The sequence below is a fragment of the Procambarus clarkii genome, chromosome 92, assembly GCF_040958095.1.
Source record: "Procambarus clarkii isolate CNS0578487 chromosome 92, FALCON_Pclarkii_2.0, whole genome shotgun sequence".
Classification (NCBI taxonomy): domain Eukaryota; kingdom Metazoa; phylum Arthropoda; class Malacostraca; order Decapoda; family Cambaridae; genus Procambarus; species Procambarus clarkii.
In genome coordinates this window covers 3868908-3895396 of record NC_091241.1, presented here as the reverse complement: position 1 = coordinate 3895396, position 26489 = coordinate 3868908, and the positions used below count along the sequence as shown (strand labels likewise).

Here is a 26489-nt window from a genome sequence, read left to right as displayed (position 1 = left end):
AACTTTGTACCATTCACTATATAGTCTGAACAAATGAAGCCCAAAAAACAAACTAAAATTTTCCTAGGGCTAGTATAGTGCAAATATGTACTATACTAGGCCTCAGATAGTGTACTAGGCCTAGGAAGGTTAGGTTAGTTTAGTTTAGCTTGTCTTTGCAACATACCATAAGAAGAAAATAGTTTTCTGATTTGTGCAAATACAGTAGTATCGATTTCTACTTTCTAATTACGTTGTACGTCGGTATATACATAAACACACGGAAGCCATTATGTGTACATATATATGTGATCCTGTCCGCACTACAATTTTTCCCGTCTGTCCATCCATCCTATCATGCAGACTTATCTTTCACGTCTACCCGCTTCGTCTCTGTTTTCATTGGCCTAACCAGAAATGATCGTCCACTGTGTTCGCTTTTGTCTCCTCATTTGTTCGCTTGATAATGTTTATCCCTTGACCACCGAAGGCCAGCCACCCGTGCGCTCGCTGGCCAACGACCCGTGCCACACTACACAAGTAACTTATTGACCGGTAATTTAAGAATTATTTCTACTGCCATATTATGCTCCATCTTGATTATTAGAATAAGAGATTACATATAACTTTAATTACTATGACAACAGTTTTAGTTTAGTTCATTTATTATGCACCCAATACCCATCTTGTGGGCGGTAGTGGAAAGGGTTACAGAGGCACATAATTGTTTATTGATATATACAAGAGTTGTTACATTCTTGTAAAGCCACTAGCACGCATAGCGTTTCGGGCAGGTCCTTAATCCTAATTTCCCCGGAATACGACAACGTCGAATCGTTTAACAACAGGTACACATTCACTGCAGGGTGAACAGTTAAGGATTGGCGCCCGGTCAATCCTCCCCGGCCAGGATTCGAACCCAAGCCATAGCGCTTGCAAAACGCCAAGCGAGTGTCTTACCACTGCGCCATGGGGACCGCTCAGGAGGAATGGGCTCAGGAACCCCACAATTCATTTAGCTAAGCAAGTTACAATCTTGATGAGCTAGTTACAAAATTCAATGCACATCGTCACATTAACACTGGGCTCGAGACCGAGTACACTTTCTAAACTAAGCAACTGACGTGGAGAGCTAGTGTCATAATTGATATGTTGGTCCTGCACACCGCCCCCCATCCAGTGGGCAGCGGTGGATAGGATACAATCACTTAGTTACTACCTACAGATAGCAAATTGAGGATATTTGGCTAAAATTTCTGGTAGCAGCTCATTTTGAATGAAATATTTGCATATCTTTGGAACATTTGTTATAGAACCGTCTCTGAATTCACGTATCTTTTCGCACTCCATCACACAGTGACGGAGGGTGTGCGAATAATTTTGTTCAAATTCAAATTCAAATACTGTTGACACAGTTACTATGGCAGTGAACTCAATTTCCCTGAAACTCCCAATTACCAAATGTTTTCATTGTATTGATGGCTGGTATAAAGTAGCGGTCAGTGTGTGGGAGGTGGTTTTGTCAGTGTGCGCTCGCTGGTTGTGTTAATGTGCGCGCGCATTTCAGAGACTTGTGGGAGGGCGGGAAGGTGTAGGGAGATGACCGGTTGCCCACTGGTCAGTCTCCTCAACGCTCTCCTCTGCCTCTGGCTCCATCCTTCCTTCGTCCTGTGTCAAGCTTGTATTGAGACCAGTGAGTTAAGGACCATTTTGTGTGAGCAAATCGTGAACATTTATGTTCACCCGTTGTGTTTTCCGTCCGATTGTTTGTATGATTTACTAGTTAAGTTTAGTTCATTTATTATGCACCCCATACCCATCTTGTGGGCGGTAGTGGAAAGGGTTACAGAGGCACATAATGGGCTCAGGGACTGAACCCCACAATTCATTTAGCTAAGCAAGTTACAGTCTTGATGAGCTAGTTACAAAATTCAATATAAGTCGTCACATCAACAATGGGTTCGAGATCGACAAGTAGTTTCTAAATTAAGCAACTGACATGTGGAGAGTTAGTGTCACAATTGATATGTTTGTCCTGAACACCGCCCCCCATCCAGTGGGTAGCGGTGGATAGGTTACAATCACTCAGTTACTACTTACAGTTAGCAAACTGGGGATATTTGGCTAAAATTTCTGGCTATTATTATTAGTAAGGCCGCCACAAGCACTTACTTATCAGTTGGTATATTAAGTAGTTTTGAGCAGGACTAACGTTGTTGTTGTTTTAGATTTAGCTACTCAGAACGAAGTGTCCATGTAGCACGGGCTATGGTGAGCCCGTAAAAAGTATGATTTATACTATATATATATATATATATATACAACTTATATATATACAAAGGGTCTGAGCAGGTGGTGGAGAGGGTTAAGGCGTACCTGTTATGCCAGTTGCTGGAAGGCTTCTGTGCTGGCTAGGGTTCGAGTCTCCTGGTGGGAAAGTGTTCTAAAGTTGTATACTTGACTCTCGTGTTTAGGAGAGTTGTGCCTTATATATATATATATATATATATATATATATATATATATATATATATATATATATATATATATAATATATATATATATATATATATATATATATATATATATATATATATATATATATATATATATATATATATATGTCGTACCTAGTAGCCAGAACGCACTTCTCAGCCTACTATGCAAGGCCCGATTTGCCCAATAAGCCAAGTTTTCATAAATTAATATATTTTCTCTAATTTTTTTCTTATGAAATGATAAAACTACCAATTTCATTATGTATGAGGTCAATTTTTTTATTGGAGTTAAAATTAACGTAGATATATGACCGAACCTAACCAACCCTACCTAACCTAACCTAACTTATCTTTATAGGTTAGGTTAGGTTAGGTAGCCGAAAAAGTTAGGTTAGGTAGTCGAAAAACAATTAATTCATGAAAACTTGGCTTATTAGGCAAATCGGGCCTTGAATAGTAGGCTGAGAAGTGCGTTCTGGCTACTAGGTACGACATACATATATATATATATATATATATGTATGTCGTATATATATATATATATATATATATATATATATATATATATATATATATATATATATATATATATATATATATATATTATATATATATGTCTCATTGAATATGACCGCATATTCTGTATTTACTATTTTCTGGTTTAGGGCTTCTATCCCTCTATTTTCTTAGCATCAGGGCTTAGCTGAAAGAGGAGTTCTCCAAAACTCATTTTCGTAATTTTAAGGTGAAGAAAAGAAGTGAATTACTATAGAATGTATTACACTTATTTATACAATTTGCACGTTTCGAACCTCCATGGTTCATTCTCAAGTGAAAAGAAATTTCAGGTTTGGTTGATTTTATACCCGCACTGGGTCAGGTGATAAGACAATAAAGGTGAAAACATGGGGGATACATAAGAACATAAGAATAGAGGTAACTGCGGAAGGCCTTTTGGCCCATACGAGGCAGCTGCTATCTACATACAAAGATTAATCAAGTGTAATTGGCCTGTTATATTGAACGGTGTCTTCTGTGTTGGCATCGTTATGTTCTGGTCTTGTCCTTACTCTCATGGTGGGTAGAGTAAATAGTTCCGTGATTTAGAAATCACGGTGATTTAGATGATTAAGTCTGACTCCTTACAGGAACATGATTTCCTTACACCATATTCTGTCAGCTCCCCCAATGACCTTATGCCCAGGATTCACGAAGCATTTACGCAGCCACTTACGAAACCTGAACATCTTTCAACAGTCTTGGCGACTTTGTTTACATTTATTAAGTACTTTATAAACTTCCAAACCACAATCCAATGTTTTTTATGTTATAAACAACCTCGTAGAACTTCACAGTTCACATTCTGTTTAACAAATAAAAACAAAGCCGCCATTGTCGAGGAAAGATATACTGGTTTCGTAAGTAGTCCCGTAAATGCTTCATGAATCCCCGTCTAGTAAATTTGAGTGTATAGATGTTCTCAACGTGGAATATGATTCGGTGGATGACGTCACCTAAAATAAGAAATTAAGAGACAGCTGCCAGTGAGACGCGTGTAGAGCAGGTGTGGAGCGATGAGGATGGATGTGAGGTGAGGAGGGCACGTGTCGCATGCAAGTGACAGGTGTAGCAAGCTGAGGACAGGTGTGGCATGCGGTGAAAGGGACGTCGAGCTGAAAACGTGTGGCGGAGGGAAGGTGTAAAGAGCGGGAAACAGGTGTGACAAACGGAAGGCAAGTGTGAAGCGCAGACGACAGGTGTGACGCACAGCCGACAAGTGCTTTACATAGATCATACCCAGCTTAACAGATGTTGACACTGCGTAAGGCCCAAGGTCAGCCGCCGGTCACGACCAGCTGCCACAGACAACAGGACGGTAGTGGCCGACGTCCTCGTGTAATCCCTCACGCTATTCTCAGTCAGTAATCCCGGCCCGTCTTCTCAACCACACACAGTCACTGCTGCTTCTTACTAGTCACACTAATACACCACACAGATAAAAGGTACTGCGACTGATACACAAGTACGGTACACAGATAAAAGGTACTGCGACTGATACACAAGTACGGTACACAGATAAAAGGTACTGCGACTGATACACAAGTACGGTACACAGATAAAAGGTACTGCGACTGATACACAAGTACGGTACACAGATAAAAGGTACTGCGACTGATACACAAGTACGGTACACAGATAAAAGGAACTGCGACTGACAAACAAGTACGGTACACAGATAAAAGGTACTGCGACTGATACACAAGTACGGTACACAGATAAAAGGTACCTCTATGCAGGTAATGAGTCACAATAACGTGGCTAAAGTATGTTGACCAGACCACACACTAGAAGGTGAAGGGACGACGACGTTTCGGTCCGTCCTGGACCAGTCTCAAGTCCTTCACCTTCTAGTGTGTGGTCTGGTCAACAAGGTACCTCTACTACCAATATAAGGCACGGATGGAAAACTCTCGAGACTGTGGTATCTTTGACCTTATCGAGAACCTTTCCTCCAGGTCTTTGGTCATGATTTTGAAGCACACAATCTTACACCATAGCCTGGTTGATACACCAGGTCACTAATGCCTCCACCAGCACTAGTGACCTAGATTGGCTGTTTTTCGCCTTTTTTAATTGGTGACGTTTGATTTTTCATGTGGATTAAATTCAATTCTCTTTTGCCTTGTGGAGGGGGGGTTGATCCTCTCGTTTCTTTCGTTTATTAAACTACTGCAGAATGGACTGCAATTTTAGATCATGCAACACAATTGTGTTTGCCCGGCAACACAGTGGACATCAGTTCACTTGCAGACAGTAAGTCACAATACCGTTGCTGAAAATCAGACACCTAACCAACAAATGGGATAATAAAAGAACGACGTTTCGGTCCATACTGGAGCAGTATCAGTTACTAATTACCAAGTCATAATTACGACTTGATAATGGGCCAGGACGGACGGAAAAGTTGTCACTTTCATTATTTTCAGGTTTGTGGAATGTGGCATAAATTCACGTGACCGAATTGAGCGAAGGATAACATAGTTATCCCAGGAATTAGAAACCTTCCATGTGAAGAATGATTTAGAATGGCGAAGAGTTAAAAGTGGCATGATTGAAGTGTACAAGCACAAGAAAGGGCACAACAAAGAAGATATTAATAAGGTATTAAATATATCAACGCATAATAGAACACGAAACAATGGATATATACTGGATAAGTTTATATATAGGAATGACATAGATAAATACTGGTCGGAAACAGGGCTGTTGAGTTATGGAACAGATTACCGGATAACATAATACAATCGATGTGAGATCACGTGATTGCTTCAAGCGTAGGTTAGACATATATATATATATATATATATATATATATATATATATATATATATATATATATATATATATATATATATATATATATATATATATATATATATATATGCACAAGTTTTACATTAATAGGACCTGCCTCGTATATGTCAACAGGCCTTTTACAGTTTCCTTAATACTTATATTCTTATATTTTCTTTGCACATTCAAATGAGCAATTTTGCCAGTCGTGAATAATTCCCGTTGTTAAATGCAGGAGGATTTTCAAGGTCCTTATTGTGCAGCTAATAACTTTTCGCAGGATGCAACCCCACAACAGTTACCTAACTCATGGATACATATTTAATGGCGAGTGAACAGTCCATGCGATGAAAGGAAACCTGCCAAACCGTTTCTGCCCTGCCCAGAAATTGAACCAGGGTCCCTCACTAGTGAGATGAGAACGTAGACTCCTGTGCTACCTAAATGACTGGGCACATTTCCTCTCACCTGATGCGTCTGTTCACCTAGCACTAAAATTGGTACCTAGGAGTTAGGCAAGAGTTGTGGCTTGCATCCTGGGGAAGGTCAGTAGGTCGACCTGGCGGGAAACTTGACACAAACCTAATGATGAGCTTCCTGTCCCCCGACGAGTGGAATTATTATTATACCTGTGTGTTGCACAGTTGACAATGGCGAGGGATGAGAGCTACGGGATGGTTCGACCACCTTTGGCGAAGACCAGGAAGCAGGACGAGGAACCTCTTCGCCCCGACGGCATGGCTCACGACCTTATCTACTCCATAGAGGACGTCCCGCCCTGGTACCTGTGTCTGGTGTATGGCTTCCAGGTGAGTCTCCCCCTGCTACCAGTATCTGGTTTACAACTTCCAGGTGAGTCTCCCCCTGCTACCAGTATCTGGTTTACAACATCCAGGTGAGTCTCCCCCTGCTACCAGTATCTGGTTTACAACTTCCAGGTGAGTCTCCCCCTGCTACCAGTATCTGGTTTACAACATCCAGGTGAGTCTCCCCCTGCTACCAGTATCTGGTTTACAACTTCCAGGTGTCTACCCCTGCTACCAGTATCTGGTTTACAACTTCCAGATGAGTCTCCCCCTGCTACCAGCATCTGGTTTACAACTTCCAGATGAGTCTCCCCCTGCTACCAGTATCTGGTTTACAACTTCCAGATGAGTCTCCCCCTGCTACCAGTATCTGGTTTACAACTTCCAGGTGAGTCTCCCCCTGCTACCAGCATCTGGTTTACAACTTCCAGGTGAGTCTACCCCTGCTACCAGTATCAGGTTTACAACTTCCAGGTGAGTCTACCCCTGCTACCAGTATCAGGTTTACAACTTCCAGGTGAGTCTACCCCTGCTACCAGTATCTGGTTTACAACTTCCAGGTGAGTCTACCCCTGCTACCAGTATCTGGTTTACAACTTCCAGGTGAGTCTACCCCTGCTACCAGTATCTGGTTTACAACTTCCAGGTGAGTCTACCCCTGCTACCAGTATCTGGTTTACAACTTCCAGGTGAGTCTACCCCTGCTACCAGTATCTGGTTTACAACTTCCAGGTGAGTCTACCCCCCCCCTGCTACCAGTATCTGGTTTACAACTTCCAGATGAGTCTCCCCCTGCTACCAGCATCTGGTTTACAACTTCCAGATGAGTCTCCCCCTGCTACCAGCATCTGGTTTACAACTTCCAGGTGAGTCTCCCCCTGCTACCAGCATCTGGTTTACAACTTCCAGGTGAGTCTACCCCTGCTACCAGTATCAGGTTTACAACTTCCAGGTGAGTCTACCCCTGCTACCAGTATCAGGTTTACAACTTCCAGGTGAGTCTACCCCTGCTACCAGTATCTGGTTTACAACTTCCAGGTGAGTCTACCCCTGCTACCAGTATCTGGTTTACAACTTCCAGGTGAGTCTACCCCTGCTACCAGTATCTGGTTTACAACTTCCAGGTGAGTCTACCCCTGCTACCAGTATCTGGTTTACAACTTCCAGGTGAGTCTACCCCTGCTACCAGTATCTGGTTTACAACTTCCAGGTGAGTCTACCCCTGCTACCAGTATCTGGTTTACAACTTCCAGGTGAGTCTACCCCTGCTACCAGTATCTGGTTTACAACTTCCAGGTGAGTCTACCCCTGCTACCAGTATCTGGTTTACAACTTCCAGGTGAGTCTACCCCTGCTACCAGTATCTGGTTTACAACTTCCAGGTGAGTCTCCCCCTGCTACCAGTATCTGGTTTACAACTTCCAGGTGAGTCTCCCCCTGCTACCAGTATCTGGTTTACAACTTCCAGGTGAGCACCTTCCTGGAACTATTCTCTTGTGTTCTGGGTTCCTGATGAATCCCTTTGGGAAGTGTGTCGAGTAAGGACGTCAGAGATCATTCAAGGATTCAAGGACAGGGGCCTGACAGTTGAGTGGACAGCGCTTCGTATTCGTAGTCCTGAGGCTCAGGGTTTGATTCCCTGTGGAGGCGAAAACAAATGGGCAGAGTTTCTTTCAACCTGATACGTCTGTTCACCTAGCAATAAATAGGTACCTGGGAGTTAGACAGCTGCTACGGGCTGCTTCCTGGGTGTGTGTAACAAAAAGGAGGCCTGGTCGAGGACCGGGCCGCGGGGACGCTAAGCCCCAAAATCATCTCAAAATAACCTCAAGATAATCTTATATAGCACACTGGTCTACGTCCTCGGCTTATAACTGAGGGATCCGAGTTCAATTCCCGGGTGGGAAAAACGGTTGGGCACGTTTCCTTTCACTTGGTGCCGCTGTTCATCAAGCAGTAAATTAGGTACCCGGGAGTTAGGCAACTGTTGTGGGTTGCATCCTGGGCAAGATCAGTAGATGGCCTAGGGAAGGTTTTTTTTCGGGGGGGGGGGGAACCATGATAAGCCTAAATATAGGCTGTCCATCCCCGACAACGGGAATTATTACAATTTATAAATTAATACACTAGATTGTCGCAAATAAATTTATATCTGCTGGATATATTAGTGAGACAAAACGTTTTCAGATTAAAATGTCGAAGTCAATTATGAGGCTTCGCCCGCCACCCGCCCCATCCTTTTTAGATTGATATACGTAACAATTAATTATTATTAACTATGTGGAAAATAGTATATATATTTACGTAATGGGCAATTATATAGTAGAATCTGGTATTATTCACGTTAGAGTCCGGAACTAATAAAGCTAAAAACCAAACTTCAATATTCTTAGGCCTAACATAGCATATATGTACTATATTAGGTCTCAGAGAGTGTCTATTAGGCCTAGAATGGTTAGGTTTGGTTATACTAGCAACAAACAAAAGGTTTGTCCTTGTCTTTTTCCAGTTTGTCCAATTCAGTTTGCCCAAATTTGTCCAAATTTACGTTTAAATTTTAAACGGGACAGTAAATATCTATTGATCTGTCTTGATATTACAAGACATTATATATATATATATATATATATATATATATATATATATATATATATATATATATATATATATATATATATATATATATATATATATATATATATATATATAATGTTTTTTCTTTGTTTTAAAATATACAAATTATTACCAAGTAAAGGAATAAAGGAATAAGTAAATAAAAAGCCCTAACCGCACTCACCTCACTAAAGTACATGAAATAACAGACAAATAGAAACAGAATTAATAACATAAAGGACAGGCAATTGAACAAAACTATTCTATTTATTTATTTATATACAGGAAGAAACATTGGACCGAGAGTACATAACATTGGTGTTCTTACATCTTACAAAACCACTAACAAGCATTCAGGCAGACTAAATACAGACCAACACTAAACATTACACTAAACATTAACAAGACATTAAATTCATGTAATGTCTACCTCCAAAATACAGAATAGTAATAATAAAATAACTAGGAAACACCATCACTCATAATACACACAACACGCACACGCATTGAAGAAACATCATGGAAATTGAATAAAGACATAACCTTTTGTATTAAATAGCAAAACTAACACAAGAACAAGTAAATATATAACAACCCAAGCAGTCAAGCGCATGAACAACAGTAATATATATATATATCCAGGCACGCCTGACAGGCACGCCTGACAAGCACCCAAGCACACACACACACTATCTCATCTCTGCACGAAACACTATGCGTGTTAGTAACGTAACGCTGTAATGAGGAACACCAATGTTATGTACTCTCACAAACCCAATGTACTTCTTGTAAGAAAAGAAATACATAAACAAATAAGTTGAACAAATCCACAAGGTTATTGTAGATTTAGTCTGGGATCATCCTGGACGTAAGTTCGAGTCCTCATCACGGCCCTTGTGGATTTGTTCATTTGATGTATCACGCTATTGTGATTTCTGTGTGTAATAAATAGATCAATATATAAATTTGGTAAACAAACGGCAGGTATGCCAAGCTGTTATAGAGCGGTGGGTAAAATTGAGTTAAATCATGTTATCTAAATCCTTGTGCTGCTCTGAGGCTGCCCCAGTAATAATTAGTGTTTACAACTGCATGACCTCAGGTAGCGTTAAGCAAGACCCGGCTCCATGGGACCATTAAAACCTGCAGTTGGAGATGATTAGCACCAACCCACAGATTGGGGTGCAATAGAAAAACGCATAACGATTACAATACGTATTAAGTATTAGTCATTAAAGTTTTTCCTGCCCGAAACGTTTTGCGTAATAGTGGCTTTAGGCATTGTATGTACTAGCTCTATCTATAAATCTATCAACTTATGTAAAATCTCTTGTATGTATGTACCTTACCTGAATAAACATTTTATTTATTTTTTATTTTACTTTATAACTTAATGACCACCACCTTGACTAAACCCCTTGCACTATCTAATCTACATTTACTCAACTTTCAATACTCCATATAGGCAGGAGTGTGAATTACAAAGACAAGACTATAGGTAGATCTGTTGATCCCTGAAGGAGACAAACACTTGTACGTTTCCCCATAAACTGCCGTATACATTAATCCTCTCTCTGGCCCTAGCAATATATACACAATAAAAGTTTGCTGGGGTCAGAGTTACATTTTAAATCATTAATGATAAATTGAGACTGGTGGCCGGCAATTAATTCAGAACACTCACGAACCTCTTCGTCAGTGTCAGTTTTATCTGATTAGGCAACCTGGAAAGTGCATCAGCTGTTACATTCAGTCTTCCTAGTAAGTGGTGCATATTTAAGTGCTGTAAACACAATGCCCACCTCAAAATTATCTTGTTTTTTTGTTTCATCTGTTTGATAAAGACTAGTGAGTTACGACTCGACTATTTTAGCAGCAAGGCAAATTACCAGTTTTAGTTTTTGGTAACGAACCAACACAATCCGTCACAATGTGAGAAAATGGTTCCTCTGGCACTGCCATTGGCCTTAAGGGAGTCTTGGCAGGTATCAGGTTCGGGTTCCCAACAGTTTAACAGGTAACATCTCGGCTACAAAACCTTACCACATCACCTCTCATTTTGGCCCAATAAAAATACTTGAAAATTTTATTATAAGTTATGGAAACACCTTCATTGATGACGTCTCCTCGTGGGATCATGATGAGCGACTGACAGCACCTCCTTGTAAACCTTAGGTAATACCAACTGGGATACTACCTCCTAATCATTTGATATTTATGGGGGTCGCCCTTTTATCATCATAAACGATCCTTGTAGTAGTAGTAACCTGCTGCTAAATCTTCACTCTCACCCTGAGCCAGAGCTAAATCATGGTACTGTACTCTTCCTAGACAAAATGAGTATATGGAGCACCACTTGGTAAATGGAATTTAATGTGAATACTTGCCATGTTATAGAATGTGGAATTGGAGAAAATAGACAACAGACAGTCTACAAATTATGTGAAAAAGTTTTAACAAATTTTGATAATAAAAGAAATCTAGGGATGGTTTTAGACAGGAAACTAACACCCGACGACCACATAAAGAACATCGTGCGTGGAGCCTATGCTGTGCTTGCCAATTGCTTTTAAATAATGGATGGTGAAATACTAAAGAATTATTTCCCGATCTTTGTGAGACCAAAGCTGGAATATGCAGCGGTTGTGTGGTGCCCATATCTTAAGAAGCACATCAACAAGCTGGAAAAGGTGCAAGGACATGCAACTAAGTGGCTCCCAAAACTAAAGGACAAGAGCTACAAGGAGAGGTTATAGGCGTTAAATATGCCAAAACTAGAAGATAAAAGAAAAAGAGGTGATATGATCACTACGTACAAAATAGTAAAGAAATCGATAAAATTGATAGTGAAGAATTCCTGAGACCTGGAACTTCAAGAACAAGAGGTCATAGATTTAAACTAGCTAAACACAGATGCCGAAGAAATATAAGAAACTTCACTTTCACAAACAGAGTGGTAGACGGTTGGAACAAGTTAGGTGAGAAGGTGGTGGAGGCCAAGACCGTCAGTAGTTTCAAAGCGTTATATGACAAAGAGTACTGGGAAGACGGGACACCACGAGCGTAGCTCTCATCCTGTAACTACACTTAGGTAATTGCTCCCCTACCTGGGGGAACTCCAGCACAGTATCAGTAGCAATAGGTTAAGTGGGTGAACATCAAGTGAACACTCGATGAACAAACACACGTTATAACACGATAACCTTCGTCAGAGGAAATTGAATTGAAATTGAAATAAATTAATTGAGGTAAAATGCACACTAAGGAATGAGGCGGCTGAAACTATTCTCACCCCGTTCAGTACAACGTGTTCATACATATATAGACACATCACAAACAATAAACATATTACCGAACATTCTGAGTGATGAACATATACATTTCTTCCTTTACACATGCAGTATGTTACCAAACGGACACACAAATACTTTTATGACTAGGTATATAGACAATTTGCAATAGACATTCAGACAATTCAACAAAAGGTTACAATCTTGGTACAAAATTCTTATATCTCTCCAGAATATCATCCACCTTTCCGTTGTGACACATCCAGGCTATTTGTTCAGGAACAGTCCTTATCTCAGTGTTTCTATATACATTAATCAACGGACAATCAAGAACATAATGTGTGAGACCTTAACATACCACATAGTTTACACTTCGTTTAATTATCATTAATTCCATATTGCCAGTAATATTTGTACCCAAGCCTGAGCCGCATGTGCACACAGTCACTCCAATTATTTCTCCTTTTACCATAAGTAAAATGGGTGTTTTGACTCACACATGTAGTGCTGCATGGTTTGGCTTCCCTCATACCTAATACCTCTCCTCGCCACTAATACCTGTGCCTGAATATTTCTGACTTGGCTTCTTATGGAAAACAATACAATATGCAAAAGCTGCACTTGAACATAATTATTTATTGATTTTTTATTCATGTATATATACAAGAGTTCTTACATTCTTGTACAGCTAGATTTTTTTTTATTTACACATAAAAGAAAATTTATGACTGCTAACTTGAAGATGGTCACAGTTTGGACGAGCATAATCTGAGGACGGGTCAGTGCTGGCTTTGTCCGAAACGTTATGCTTGCTAGTGGTTTTTTTCGGAGGAATATCCCCCCCCCCACCCAAAAAAAAAAAAAAAATAGCCACTAGCAAGCATAGCGTTTTGGGCAAAGCCAGCACTGACCCGTCCTCAGACTATGCTCGTTCAAGCTGTGACCGTCTTCAAGTTAGCAGTCATAAATTTTCTTTTATGTGTAAATAATAACATTTTTCTCAAATATAATAGTTACAAAAACTATTATAAGATAGGAGAATGTGTTGAAATAAAACACCTCAATTCATAATGTATGATTTGTTCCTACACCATGAGGCTAAACTATATGGGTTATACAAGACAACGGCGATGTATCACTTGTATCGGTCCAGTCACAATGTCTATCACAATTTTTTCTGAGGATGCTTCCAGAAAACCCCGTGTGTTTACAGCACAAAAAATTGCAATAAAATGTTTGCAGAATGATAATTTTAAGGTGACTTATAATTCGCATTATGGTGGTTACAGCACTATTTAGCCATGATAGGCGGCACCATCTCCAAGCCCATCATCCTGGCTTCGTTCTTGTGTCTGGAGGAGCACAACCCCGCGCGGGGCGCCCTCGTCTCCACCATCATCTTCATGTCCGGAGTCATCACCCTCCTCCAGTCCACCATCGGGGTCAGGTAAGCTCATCAAATTTTAATAACTTTTTAAAATCAAGAAATGTCATAACATATATATATAGTATATGTTATCCCTTAGGCTGCACTTCACGTCCCTGAACGATAGTGATATAAATTATGTATATAGTGTGGATAGCGTCCATAAGCTCTCTCCATCTGGGTTACTAGAAATAATGTCATGCAAGGTATGGTCCAGAGGCCTCCAACCGACAGAGGTCTCTTAGTTCATAGTAGCCTATTATGAAAAAAGTAGCCAGTCTCAGTGCTTGCAGAAGAACTATGAGGATATAATTGATAGTCAACTTCCATGCCCAGCACCCCTTAGATTCCTGGCCCCAGTGCTTTAGCAAACTAAATATTTATGGATTATTCTATGATATTGATTAAGTTAGTATTCATATTTTTTTATGTGCAAATAAAACTATTTTCTCAAGTATAAATTGTATATAATTATATATTTTAGTTTTTCAAATAGGCTATACATTCACCTGCACTTTACAATACCTACACTTGAACCCTACACTATCTATAGTACACATGAGCCCCACACTACCTACAGTATACGTAAACCCTACACGACCTACACCCTATACACTACCTACACGTGAACCTCACACTACCTACACCCTATACACTACCTACACCCTATACACTACCTACACCCTGTACACTACCTACACGTAAAGCGCACGTGCCCTGTGCTTGACTTAGACGTGCTGTGCGGATTGCAGGCTACCCATCATCCAGGGCGGGAACTTCGCCTACGTGGTGCCGACGGTAGTGTTGCTGACGACGAGCTATGAGCCTTGTAGCGCCCTGCCGCTGGCCAACTTCACCTCCACGGAGAGGGAGGAGCTGTGGCAGGTCCGCATGAGGGACATCCAGGGCGCTATTACCCTCTCCGCCTTGTTTCAGGTCATAATTGGATTCTCAGGTGAGCAATTCAGCGGAAATTTTAGAGAATTACTCTATTGCTTTCTTGGCTTAACTCTTCTGTTGATGTTCGCGCTCTTTGATCTTTTTCGTTTAAGTTTAGGCTGCAACGTATGATCTTACACGAAAACAAACATGTCTTTAATTATTATCCCAAGAATGCGACCTAAACAAAGCAGAAACGCTATGCGAACGAAGAGTCCTAAACTGTGGAATAACCTCCCTAATGAGATTAACAAATTGTACTTCTGTTGTGCTGTATAAAAGAGAAATTAAGAGCTACGCTGTTCAATTTTTGTAAACACTTTTCCTAACCTTTTCTCATCATACAAGTCAACCTGTGTTTCGCTGTTTTTGCTGTTACCTCATATTTGCTGTTACTAAATACACTATTGCTGTTGTTTGTTCCTATATACTGTATTAAAGCATTGTATGTTATTTTTGTTATTATTATCTTCTTTAATTTGTTTTATCTTTATATGTACTGTTAAAGCAGCTGTTGTTTATAAATGTTTCTTGTTTAATTGTCAATTATTTTCAAAACCTTCAACAATTCAATTATATTCCTATATCTCCCTTAATTTTAAGTATTCTCTTAAATTGTAAATATTCTCTAGGATAGTATTTAATGTCTACCTCATCAAACTTTTATCAACCCAACTCTTTTATCTTTAGTTATGACTGAAGCACTTACTGCGTATTGGTGGCTTTATGACATGTATCTCTCTTACCTATGTGTCTCATGTATCACATGTATGTACCTGTCTATCCTATGTATCGCTGTTCATGTATCATATGTATGTACATTTGTGTGTATCAATTATTATTATTATTATTATTATTATTATTATTATTATTATTATTATTATTATTATTATTATTATTATTATTATTATTATTATTATGTTTGTGAGTGTAGATAAAGTGTGTTGCCACATTCCACCGTCAGAGGTCTCTGCAGCAACGTATCCTCAGGGAGGAGATCCGCAGGAGGGAATGGATTGGAGACTAGTACATAAATTGTGCTATTATCTAATCTCTATCCACGATTAGGTTATTGTAGTCAGCAGTCTACGTGGCGCAGTGGTAAGACACTCTCCCGGCGCTTCGCGAGCGCTTTGGCTTGGGTTCGTATCCTGGTCGGGAAGGATTGATATAGGCGCCAATCCTTAACTGTATCCCTCAGTTCACCCAGCAGTGAACGGGCTGTTAAACGATTTGGCGGATCGTATTTCAGGGAAAATTAAGATTAAGGACCTGCCCGAAACGCTATGCGTGCAATAGTTGCCTCACAAGAATGTAAGAACATTTATATATACAGTATCTACTTGATTTAACGACCTATATGGGACTGTAACCAGGTCGTTAAATATGGAGGTTTAAAAATGACGGTAACTGTTTAGTCATATTTGGGAAAGCAACAAGATGGATAGTGGGTGGGCTGGCTGGTTAACTGGCTAGTAGGTTCAGGCAAGTACTCACTTAGTTGTCCTTTCGGAGGTTGAGCTTTGGCTCTTTGGTCCCGACTCTCAATTGTCAATCAACTGGTGTACAGATTCTGGAGCCTATTGAACTCTATCATATCTATATTTGAAACTGTGTATGGAGTCAGCCTCCACCACATCACTTCCTAAGTGGACTGGATGGATGGATGGCTGGGTGGCAGGCAGACAGGAGTGGGGGTGGGCAGGTGGACTGGCTGGCTAGTGGGCAAGCAGGGTTGGTGGATGGATTGGTGGCTGACTGGTGGGTGGGTGTGTAGGTGGATGGGCAGGAGGGGTTGATGTGTGGCTGACTGGCGGGCAGGCAGGCAAGGTTAGCAGGTGGGAGGGTGGGTGGATGTTTTGGTGGTTGGCTGATTGGCGGGCTGGCTGAATGGGCGGGGTGGATGGGTAGGTGGCTGGCTGGAAGGCGGGTGGGGGTGGGTAGGTGCATGGGCAGGCAGGCTGGCTTACTGGCTAGGTGAGTGAGCGGGCGAGCTGGGTGGATGGATGAATTGGTGGCTGACTAACGGTTCAGATTATCGGCCACCTTCCTACCAGCTGGTGGCCTATGAGGCAGACTGTCCTACCTGACATCGTTATTTATATATTTATTTATATACTGTATAAATAAATACAAATTAATAACAATGAGAGTGTGACATGGTACAGGTATGGTGGGCGTACTGTTACGCTGGATCACGCCGCTGACGGTGGTGCCGACGGTGACGCTGGTGGGACTGTCGCTCTTCGACGTGGCCTCCAAGGAAGGCTCCGGCCACTGGGGCGTCTGTCTCCTGTGAGTACCCCAGTACCTCCGTCCCTGCCTCCCTACACACACACTTCTCCGTACATATACACACACGCAACCTGTTCTCAGGTGGTATATGTGTGTGTACCTTCCTGGTAATCACTTCACAACGTACTACCTAATTAATGCTTTTATGTACTATAAAATATCTTCACACATTCTGTGTGAAGATATATATTTACTGTTCGTGAATATTGATGACCACGGCTTAAATGATGTGATCATCGATACACGCGGTGAGGGAGGAGTGGCGACGATATTAACTTGTGTGTGTCGGGGTGGTGGCAGGACTGTGGGCCTGGCTATTGTGTTCTCCCAGCACATGAGGGACCTGAATGTGCCCTTCCCCATCTACAAGAGAGGCAAGGGCCTTTCCACCACTTACTGTCAGCCCTTCAAAACACTTTCCGTAAGTTGACTCGCTTCCATTGTTATAATATTAAGAATATACGAAACTGCAGATGGCCTATACGAGGCTGCTCATATTTATATCCATTCAGACTCATTCTTACATACAATATCTCTAATAAACATTTTTTTCTCAACAAAGGATGTGTTGTCCTCCGCAGCTGTTATTGGCTATCATCATATCGTGGGGATTATGCGCCCTTTTGACCAAGTATGACGTCCTGCCCGAGGGGTCTCCCGCCCGCACTGACAGGACCGGTGCCATGTTGGACACCACCCCTTGGCTCCGCTTCCCCTACCCTGGTGATATATCATTATCTCTCTCTCTCTTTACGAGCTATTCATGTCCGTGCCACGTCTCATGCCCGTGGCTTAATATCTCTCTCTCTCTCTCTCTCTCTCTCTCTCTCTCTCTCTCTCTCTCTCTCTCTCTCTCTCTCTCTCTCTCTCTCTCTCTCTCTCTCTCTTTGTGCTGCCATAATAACCTGAACAATCAACTATACAAACTAGAACATATACAACATTCATTTTTAATTGTACGAGAAGTCCCTATCATTGACGCCTTGCTCCTATCGCTTATATAAATTGATATCACATAGATATCAATATCTGCAAGACAATTATTTGGCCTGAATCTACTCTTTTTTTTCATTGTAGGACAATGGGGCGTGCCCACGGTGAGTGTGGTGGGCACGGTGGGCATGCTGGCAGCGGTCTTCTCCTCCATCATAGAGAGCGTCGGGGACTACTACGCTTGTGCCAGGGTGGCAGGTGGGTCTTCATGGCAATTCGTATTTGGTTCGTATGTTGAGGGGTTGATCTGGAGCCTGTACAACGTGAAGGTCCTGATCCACCAACCGGGCCAGGATGCCCACAGTAATGAGAGGATGAGAAGCTTACTAACTGCGTGCTAGTTAGTGTGGGTTTGGAAATCTCCTACCAGTACTTCACAAGTGTCTATCTACCGGCAAACAACGTAATTTTGACTATTGTTACTTTGATTTAACGTTGCAACAAGGTAATAACGCCAAGAAAACGTTGTGTTTACTTTGCGTGTAATTACCTAAGTGTAGTTACAGGATGAGAGCTACGCTCGTGGTGTCCCGTCTTCCCAGTACTCTTTGTCATATAACGCTTTGAAACTACTGACGGTTTTTTATTCAGGAATAAAAAAAGGTTATCTTTTTAAATCTAGGATTATTTCTGTGTAACCTAGGCCCAAGATAATCAAACCTAGGCCAAAGCTGTTATGATAGGCCTAGATTACTCTATAATTGGTTAGGTTTGGATTTTTATCCTCTTGCCTTAAATTTAAATCTCCCATTTTTCAGTTTCCATATTTACTGTATCGTAAATATGAGAATATCACAGATAACGTGAGGATGTGTTTCATAGCAATAGCACCTCTAGTAATCCTGGGAGAGATAAACACGTGTATAAACACCTAACAGGTGCGCCGCTGCCGCCAACACACGCCATCAACCGGGGCATAGGCGTGGAGGGCATTGGCTGCATGATGGCCGGTCTGTGGGGCACGGGCAGCGGCACCACCTCCTACTCCGGCAACATCGGCGTCCTCTCCATCACCAAGGTCGGTTACTCTAACAGTCACCATTTTGGGTGACTACATTCAAACAGTATTTTACTTCTTGTTGTTTTAGAGTCAGCTACTCAGAACAACATTTTCATGTAGCGCGGGCTATAGTGAGCCAGTAATGTATTTTTTTATGGTCCTTGAATAGAGTTTGGTCACAGCAGTTGGATGTTAGAAATGGTGTTATGGTGTCAGGCGGGCCGTAGTGGCATGGAGACCTTGTGTGAGGCCTGGAGCTCAGAGCACACAGCTTGAGCTCCAGGCGTCACACATGGTCTCCATGCCACTGGAGGGAAGAGCTTGAGCAAGGCCAAGGGAAGAGAACTTTAACGTGGGCGGGAGTGACTGTTCCTGAGCGAGGCTTGTAGTGTCTAGTTAGTTAGGTTAGTCATATAGTGTTCACCCCCCCCCCTTACCCATCCCATGGGTGGAAAGGGTTAGAGGCACACAATGGGTTCAGGAACTGAACCTCACACCTCCTTTAGCTAAGAAAGTAACACTCTTGTGAAGCTGGTTATACATTTTTTAATACACACGTACACTAACATAATATTATAGGGGTCGTTTTCGACTCACAGTTGAGAATTCTGGGTTCGAATCCCGGCCGGGACAGAAATGGTTGGGCGCCTTTCCCATCACCTAATGCCCCTGTCCACCAATAAGTAAATTGGTACCCAGAAGTTATCAGCTTGTTGTGGGATTGCATCCTGTGAGGTCAGTAGTTCGACCTATGGGGGGGGGGAAGGTGAGCACCTTGATATAAACCTAAAGTATATATATACACAGGTTTCCTGTCCCCCGACAAAACGAATTATTAAATGTAAGCACCGGAAAATGGGGTATACCTCTGGGTGTGTATATCCGCTCTAACCTGCCCTCTTACAAATAACGTCTTAATTGAGTTTGACCCCTGGCCATTTGGTCATTTGCCCGTATGGCTGAAAATGAACGTAATTTGAAAATGAAAAATAATTGAAAATATATTTTTGGATGATTTTTTCCCAAAACAGTACGTTAAGGGTCCTCTGGCAGGTTAGGAGGGTAGCAAGTCCTAAAGTTTCAAAACGTCATGAAAACCGTTAACTGAAAGTTTCCTCTCCTAACCTAACCGAGTAAGCCGGAGGACTCCAAACAGAAAACCAGCCCCTCCTCCAAATAGACAGAACGTTTTAATACTAAATGTAATAAGTACAATCCTGACTATCGGCATAGTACATAAATACACATAGCCAGCATCGCACCAAAATATTGTGAATATTAGAGTTTACTTGAAAAGCTGTATAGAAAACCACGTCCTAACCTAACCTAAGTGTAGGAAGACGAGCATGTAAATAGCATTTATTGCTTTGTAATTACAATTAGTACTTAACCTATAGCTATATTGATATTACAATTTTATAAAACTAGTAAAAAACTAGTCTTTCAATAAATTATAAAATAACTCAGGATATTTTCAAATTTTGTATAAAATCTCTATTGTTTAATAAAACTGAAAAAGAAATTCCTTATATTTAAAACTTCGTACATATCTAGCTTTGAACACTAAAACTTCAACCTAAAAATTTGAGTATATTAACAGTAAATGTAACAGCACAATTAAGTGCATTTATGTACTCTTCAGACAGTCAGGAATGTACTTATTATATTTAATATTAAAACGTACTGTCTATTCGAAGGAAGGGTCGGACAGTACATCATTTTCGTGAGCCGTATTATTTCAAATTACATCCATTTTTGGCCGTACGGCGGATACGAGCGAAAAGTGCCGTAATTTTAAGAGGACGGGTTTATACGGGCCTAGTTTCCTCAACAACATACTATAGTCATGTGTGCCGAAGATTGGTCAATATGTTGATCACTTCCCACTAGGTTATTAATTACCCTGGCAAGTGGGGCTAATAAGTTTCATACAAGAGATTATCGTCACTCAACGTGTTAATGTTTGAGGTTTTGTCTCCGTGTCACCTGCTTAGCTTGAAGAGGGGCTGTGGCATGGGGCTTATTGTACATGCAGCTGCATGTACAATAGCAGCAGATGGCCAGATTAAAGATCTGGCCATCTGCTGCTGCTGCTAACATTGACCCCTGGCCATCTGCTGCTGCAGCTAACATTGACCCCTGGCCATCTGCTGCTGCAGCTAACATTGACCGTGGTTCCTGTGTAAACCATGTGTGTAATAATTAATTAAGAGTGACAATATGCAGATGGGGAGGCGGCGTGTTGGTGGTGTCCGGTGGTGATGATGATGGTGGTGGTGTGTGGTGCAGGTGGGGAGCCGGCGTGTGGTCCAGTACAGCGGGATCATCATGGTGGTGTGTGGTGTGGTGGCCAAGGTGGGCGCCATGTTCGTCACTATCCCTGGACCCGTCATCGGCGGCATCTTCATCATAAAGTTCTCCATGATTACCGCCGTCGGCATCTCCACCCTCCAGCACGTCGACCTCACCTCCTCCAGGAACCTCTTCGTCCTCGGCTTCTCCATATTCTTCGGCCTCTCTCTGCCTAAGGTGAGCTGCGCAGGAAGTGATGAACGAACGGTTGCTTGTTGTTTAAGGCGCCACTAAGGTACACGGATTGTAACCCTAATTAGGGTTAACCAGACCACACACTAGAAAGTGAAGGGACGACGACGTTTCGGTCCGTCCTGGACCATTCTCATCGACTTGAGAATGGGACCGAAACGTCGTCGTCCCTCCACTTTCTAGTGTGTGGTCTGGTCAACATGCTTCAGCCACGTTATTGTGACTCATCGCCTGCCTAATTAGGGTGAGTTAGGGTCATCCACATATACACACACATTGGGTTTGGGGTGACCAATACACGTTTTGGGTTGGCTTAGGTTAGGTTTGGTTGGGTTAGCTTTTTGGGTTAGATTAGGTTGGGTTGGGTTAGGTTAGGCTGGGATGGGTTTGGTTAGCTTATGTTGGGTTGGGTTAGTTTTCTTAATAAAATAGCAAAGGGTGCATAATCGAATATGGTGCCTCAATGTGTTTAAATATTACTTTTGGATCCTATCCTATTCTTTGGGAGCCTATTCTATACTTATGAAGCCTATCCTATACTTTTGGAGCCTATCCTATACTTTTGGGGCCTATCCTATACTTTTGGAGCCTATCCTATACTTTTGAAGCCTATCCTATCCAATGGCCGTAAAGGTAGGTCGTGTAGTGGACTCGGGCAACAGGCGTATTGATCTTTAATCTCAGTAACTTACACTTACGGTGAAGTATTTACTGTCTGTTCCCCCCTCACCGTTGTCAAGATGTTACAGGGACTGTTGTAATGGGTGTAGTGTGCGTGGCATTGTGGTCACGAGACTTGGGACTCTGCAAGCATACACACAGTAGATAGTAAGCTGACAGCTTGATACCAGGTTTGGTGAGAGCTTTGGCCACACCTGCAGCACTAGAGAGTAAGCTGACAGAGCTTGATACTGGGATTAGTGAGAGTTTTGGCCTTAATTAATATAATGTGACGGTGTTGACAGTGGTTGGAGATGAACCCGTCCGCCATCAAGACCGGGGAGCCGCTGCTGGACCAGACCCTGCTGGTCCTCCTCCACACTCCCATGTTCCTCGGTGGTCTCCTGGGGCTCATCCTCGACAACACCGTCCCAGGTCTGTGCTCCCTCACTCTCCACTCTTGTACTGTAGGTCCAGGCTCACATTCACACTGTAGGTCCAGACTAACAGTACACACTGTAGCCTCAAGTCAACACTTCATACTACTGTAGGTCCAGGCCAACAGTATACACTGTAGGCTCAGTTTAAGCCTGGGGAGACTCACTATGTTCCTGGTGCAGGTACGGACGAGGAGCGAGGTGTGGCCAGGTGGCGGGGGCAGGGTGTCAACACAGAGGAGCAGCAGCTGGAGGAGACCAGGCTCACAGCTTCCTGTTACCAGCTTCCCTTCGGAACCTCCACCATCAACAAGTTAGTTCTGTGGTGGTTGCAAGTGTGTGGTGGTAGCAGCCAGTGTGTGGTGGTAGCCAGTGTGTGGTGGTAGTAGCCAGCGTGTGGTGGTAGTAGCCAGTGTGTGGTGGTAGTAGCCAGTGTGTAGTGGTTGCAAGTGTGTGGTGGTAGTAGCCAGTGTGTGGTGGTAGTAGGCAGTGTGTGGTGGTAGTAGCCAGTGTGTGGTGGTAGTAGCCAGTGTGTGGTGGTAGTGGCCAGTGTGTGGTGGTAGTGGCCAGTGTGTGGTGGTAGTGGCCAGTGTGTGGTGGTAGTAGCCAGTGTGTGGTGGTAGTAGCCAGTGTGTGGTGGTAGTAGCCAATGTGTGGTGGTAGCCAGTGTGTGGTGGTAGCAGCCAGTGTGTGGTAGCAGCCAGTGTGTGGTGGTAGCAGGCAGTGTGTGGTGGTAGCAGCCAGTGTGTGGTAGCAGGCAGTGTGTGGTGGTAGCAGGCAGTGTGTGGTGGTCACTCTACCTTGTGAGAATATGTTATTTATAAAAACATGTTTCCTTACCTTCCAGAGCCAAATGGATGAGACACGTTCCCTTCTGCCCGACCTTCTCGGGCTTCTCCAGCTGGACGGCCATGACGGAGAGACTGAAGAAGTCGCTGTGTCAGTGCTAAGAGCTGCAGCAGTGACTGGTACCGTCACTGATATGTTGTTGGTATGCTGATATATAATTGCTCTTGTTAGTGATGGAACTACATTCTCTCCCAACTCTCTCTTTCAGACTTCTGTAGTTGCCTTCCCTTTATGGTGTAGGTACCTTCTGGTCTCCTGTCTACCTTTCCCGTCTTCATTACCTTACACTTGCTGGGATTAAATTCTAGCAACCATTTATTTGACCACTCCTGTAGTTTGTGAAGGTCATCCTATAACTTTCTGCAGTCCTCGGGTTTTTACATTCTCCATTAGCTTTGCGTCTTCTGCAAATACTGACATGAATGCGCGCTCTCCCTCAGGTAGGTCATTCACATAAATTATGAACAGCAGAGGTCCTTGGCCCGATCTTTGGGGTACTATTCCTCCAACTCAAGACATTGTCTCTGACTGTGACTCTGTTTTGTCTTTGCCCTGTTAACTCTTCTTCCCGTAATCTCAGCGTGCTTCTCCGTCTTGCTCACCAGCCTTTCATGAGTAACAGTAACAAATGCTTTTTGATAGTCTAGGAGAACACCCAGCCTTCTTTTTCCTGTCTTATTTTAGTAACTATCATAGAACGCTATCAAGTTTGTTAGGCACGACTTTTCCTTTGTAAATTTATGCTGCAACTTTCTGTAACGTTTATCTTCTCCGAACATTCAGTCATTCTCAGTTATTTTTCCAGCAATTTACACAGAATTTACACATTTACAGTCAAGTGATACTGATATGTGGTTTAGTACCTCCTGTCTCTCCCATTTTTTGAATACTGGGACTACGCTATCTTCTTTCTAAAATACTGGAAGTTTCCAGTCTCAAGAGTTTTAATTAAAAATGTAGTCAGCGGGTGACAAAGTGCCTGTGCAGCCTCCTTCAACAACCATGATGATATTAGGTCTTGTCTTATTAATTTTGTTGCAGCTAATTCTTCCAGATGTTTGTTTAGCCTCCCTTACATTGACTACAATGTCGTCCAGTGTTACCTCCAACCATTCATCTGGCCAACCTGGTCTCCATTCTGGCTCTTTTGCGAAGCCCTCCTGAAATCTTCTGTTGAGTTCTTCACATACCTCCTTGTCGTTTTCTGTGACTGTTCCACCGTGTTATGTGGGGTGTGTGTGGTGTGGACCTCTGGTAACGTGTAGTATGGTACATGACATCTGGTACTAAATATAGTGTTAACTAAATACTAAACGTTTATTTATTTATTTATATACAAGAAGGTACATTGGGATTGTGAGAATACATTGCATAGTATTTACAATCTTGTAAAGCCACTAATACGCGCAGCGTTTCGGGCAGGTCCTTAATCTAACAGATAATTTTAAGTTGGTAAATTCTAGCAGAATTAATAAAATGATAACAGATACATTGCAAGAAAAAAAATTAGATGAGAGAGATTAGTAAGTATATTAAAGCACATTGGTATATTAAAGCTCTGATTGATTACATTGACAGCTTGATTGGCAATTTAAACAAGATTACTAGGCACCATACAGCAGATAGACAGCACATATAAGAAGACAGCAATGATCACAATGGTAAAGATGTTCGGATTGGGTACATAAAGATTGGGAGATTGGGTAGCAATAGATACAGTGCAATTTTAAAGTGTTAACATCTTTTGTGTTAACATCAGCAATAAAACTGATGGGAAGTTCCTTGGCCTATACTTAGTCAAGAGACTCAATTTTAGCACCCACATACAACACATAACTAAGAAAATCTCAAAAACGGTTGGTATACTCTCTAAAATCAGATATTATGGTCTAAACTCTGCTCTCCTCTCACTATACTACGCGCTAATCTATCGATCCCTATCTTACTTATGGTATCTGGGTATGGGGTTCAACCACTGCAAACTACGTTAAGTCCATCATCACCCAGCAAAAATCTGCTATCAGAACAATAACAAACTCGGCTTTCAGACAACACTCAGCTCCTTTGTTTAAATCCCTAAACATGCTAAACATAAACTCACTGCATACATTCTCTTGTGTCATTTACATTTACAAATCCCTGTTCTTAAATGCAAACCCTGTTCTAAAACTCTTCCTGGACACACGTAATAGAACCCATAATCATCACACCAGAAATAAATATCTCTTTGATATCCCCAGAGTCAAACTTAATCTGTGTAAACACTATGCAAATAAAGGGACCTTGTCTATTCAGTGCTTTAAACCCGCACTGTATCTAGCGCTGCCCAATCCCCCAATATATGTACCTAAACCATACAATCTTTACCTTTGTTATCATTGCTATCACCTTATATCATGGTTGTTATATTGAGTGCCTATTTACCTGCATTATTCCTTTAAATGATCCTCAAATTTGATTTGATTTGAAAAATTGTGCTACAATGAATCAGTTGATAACTATTTTATCCTAATGTACCTACTGATCTTTGTCATTATTGTGTTTTGTCTTTATTGTGTATTAATCTAATCTTTGTGTATTGTGGCAAATTTTCTTACAATGTACCTGTAAACATTTTTTGTCATTTTTGCTGGAAATTACCTACTTAAAATTACTTAAAATTATCTGTTAGATTAAGGACTTGCCCAAAACGCTATGCGTGCTAGTGGCTTTACAAGAATGTAAAATCTTCATTGCTATGTACTCTTAACCCCCAATGTACCTTCTTGTATATAAATAAATAAATAAATGACATCTGGTAAGGTGT

At 41.7% G+C, this 26489-nt stretch overlaps 1 protein-coding gene across 1 annotated transcript; it reads left to right on the top strand.

Moving 5' to 3' along the window:
* The first annotated feature begins 1532 nt into the window (after positions 1–1532).
* On the top strand, positions 1533–26489 carry LOC123775152 (solute carrier family 23 member 1). The gene is made up of 13 exons (XM_069319160.1): positions 1533–1672; positions 6476–6640; positions 13830–13987; positions 14719–14921; positions 17074–17200; positions 17501–17621; positions 17782–17923; positions 18278–18391; positions 19072–19211; positions 21483–21722; positions 22703–22832; positions 23018–23147; positions 23682–26489. The coding sequence occupies exons 2-13, from the start codon at positions 6482–6484 to the stop codon at positions 23782–23784; spliced, it is 1767 nt and encodes a 588-aa protein (XP_069175261.1). The 5' UTR covers positions 1533–1672; positions 6476–6481; the 3' UTR covers positions 23785–26489.

Coding starts and splice junctions, on each gene's coding strand:
- LOC123775152 (XM_069319160.1), top strand. CDS start 6,482: ATGGCGAGGGATGAGAGCTACGGGATGGTTCGACCACCTTTGGCGAAG. Junction 14,922..17,073: donor GGTCATAATTGGATTCTCAG/GTGAGCAATTCA, acceptor GACATGGTACAG/GTATGGTGGGCGTACTGTTA. Junction 19,212..21,482: donor GCGTCCTCTCCATCACCAAG/GTCGGTTACTCT, acceptor TGTGTGGTGCAG/GTGGGGAGCCGGCGTGTGGT.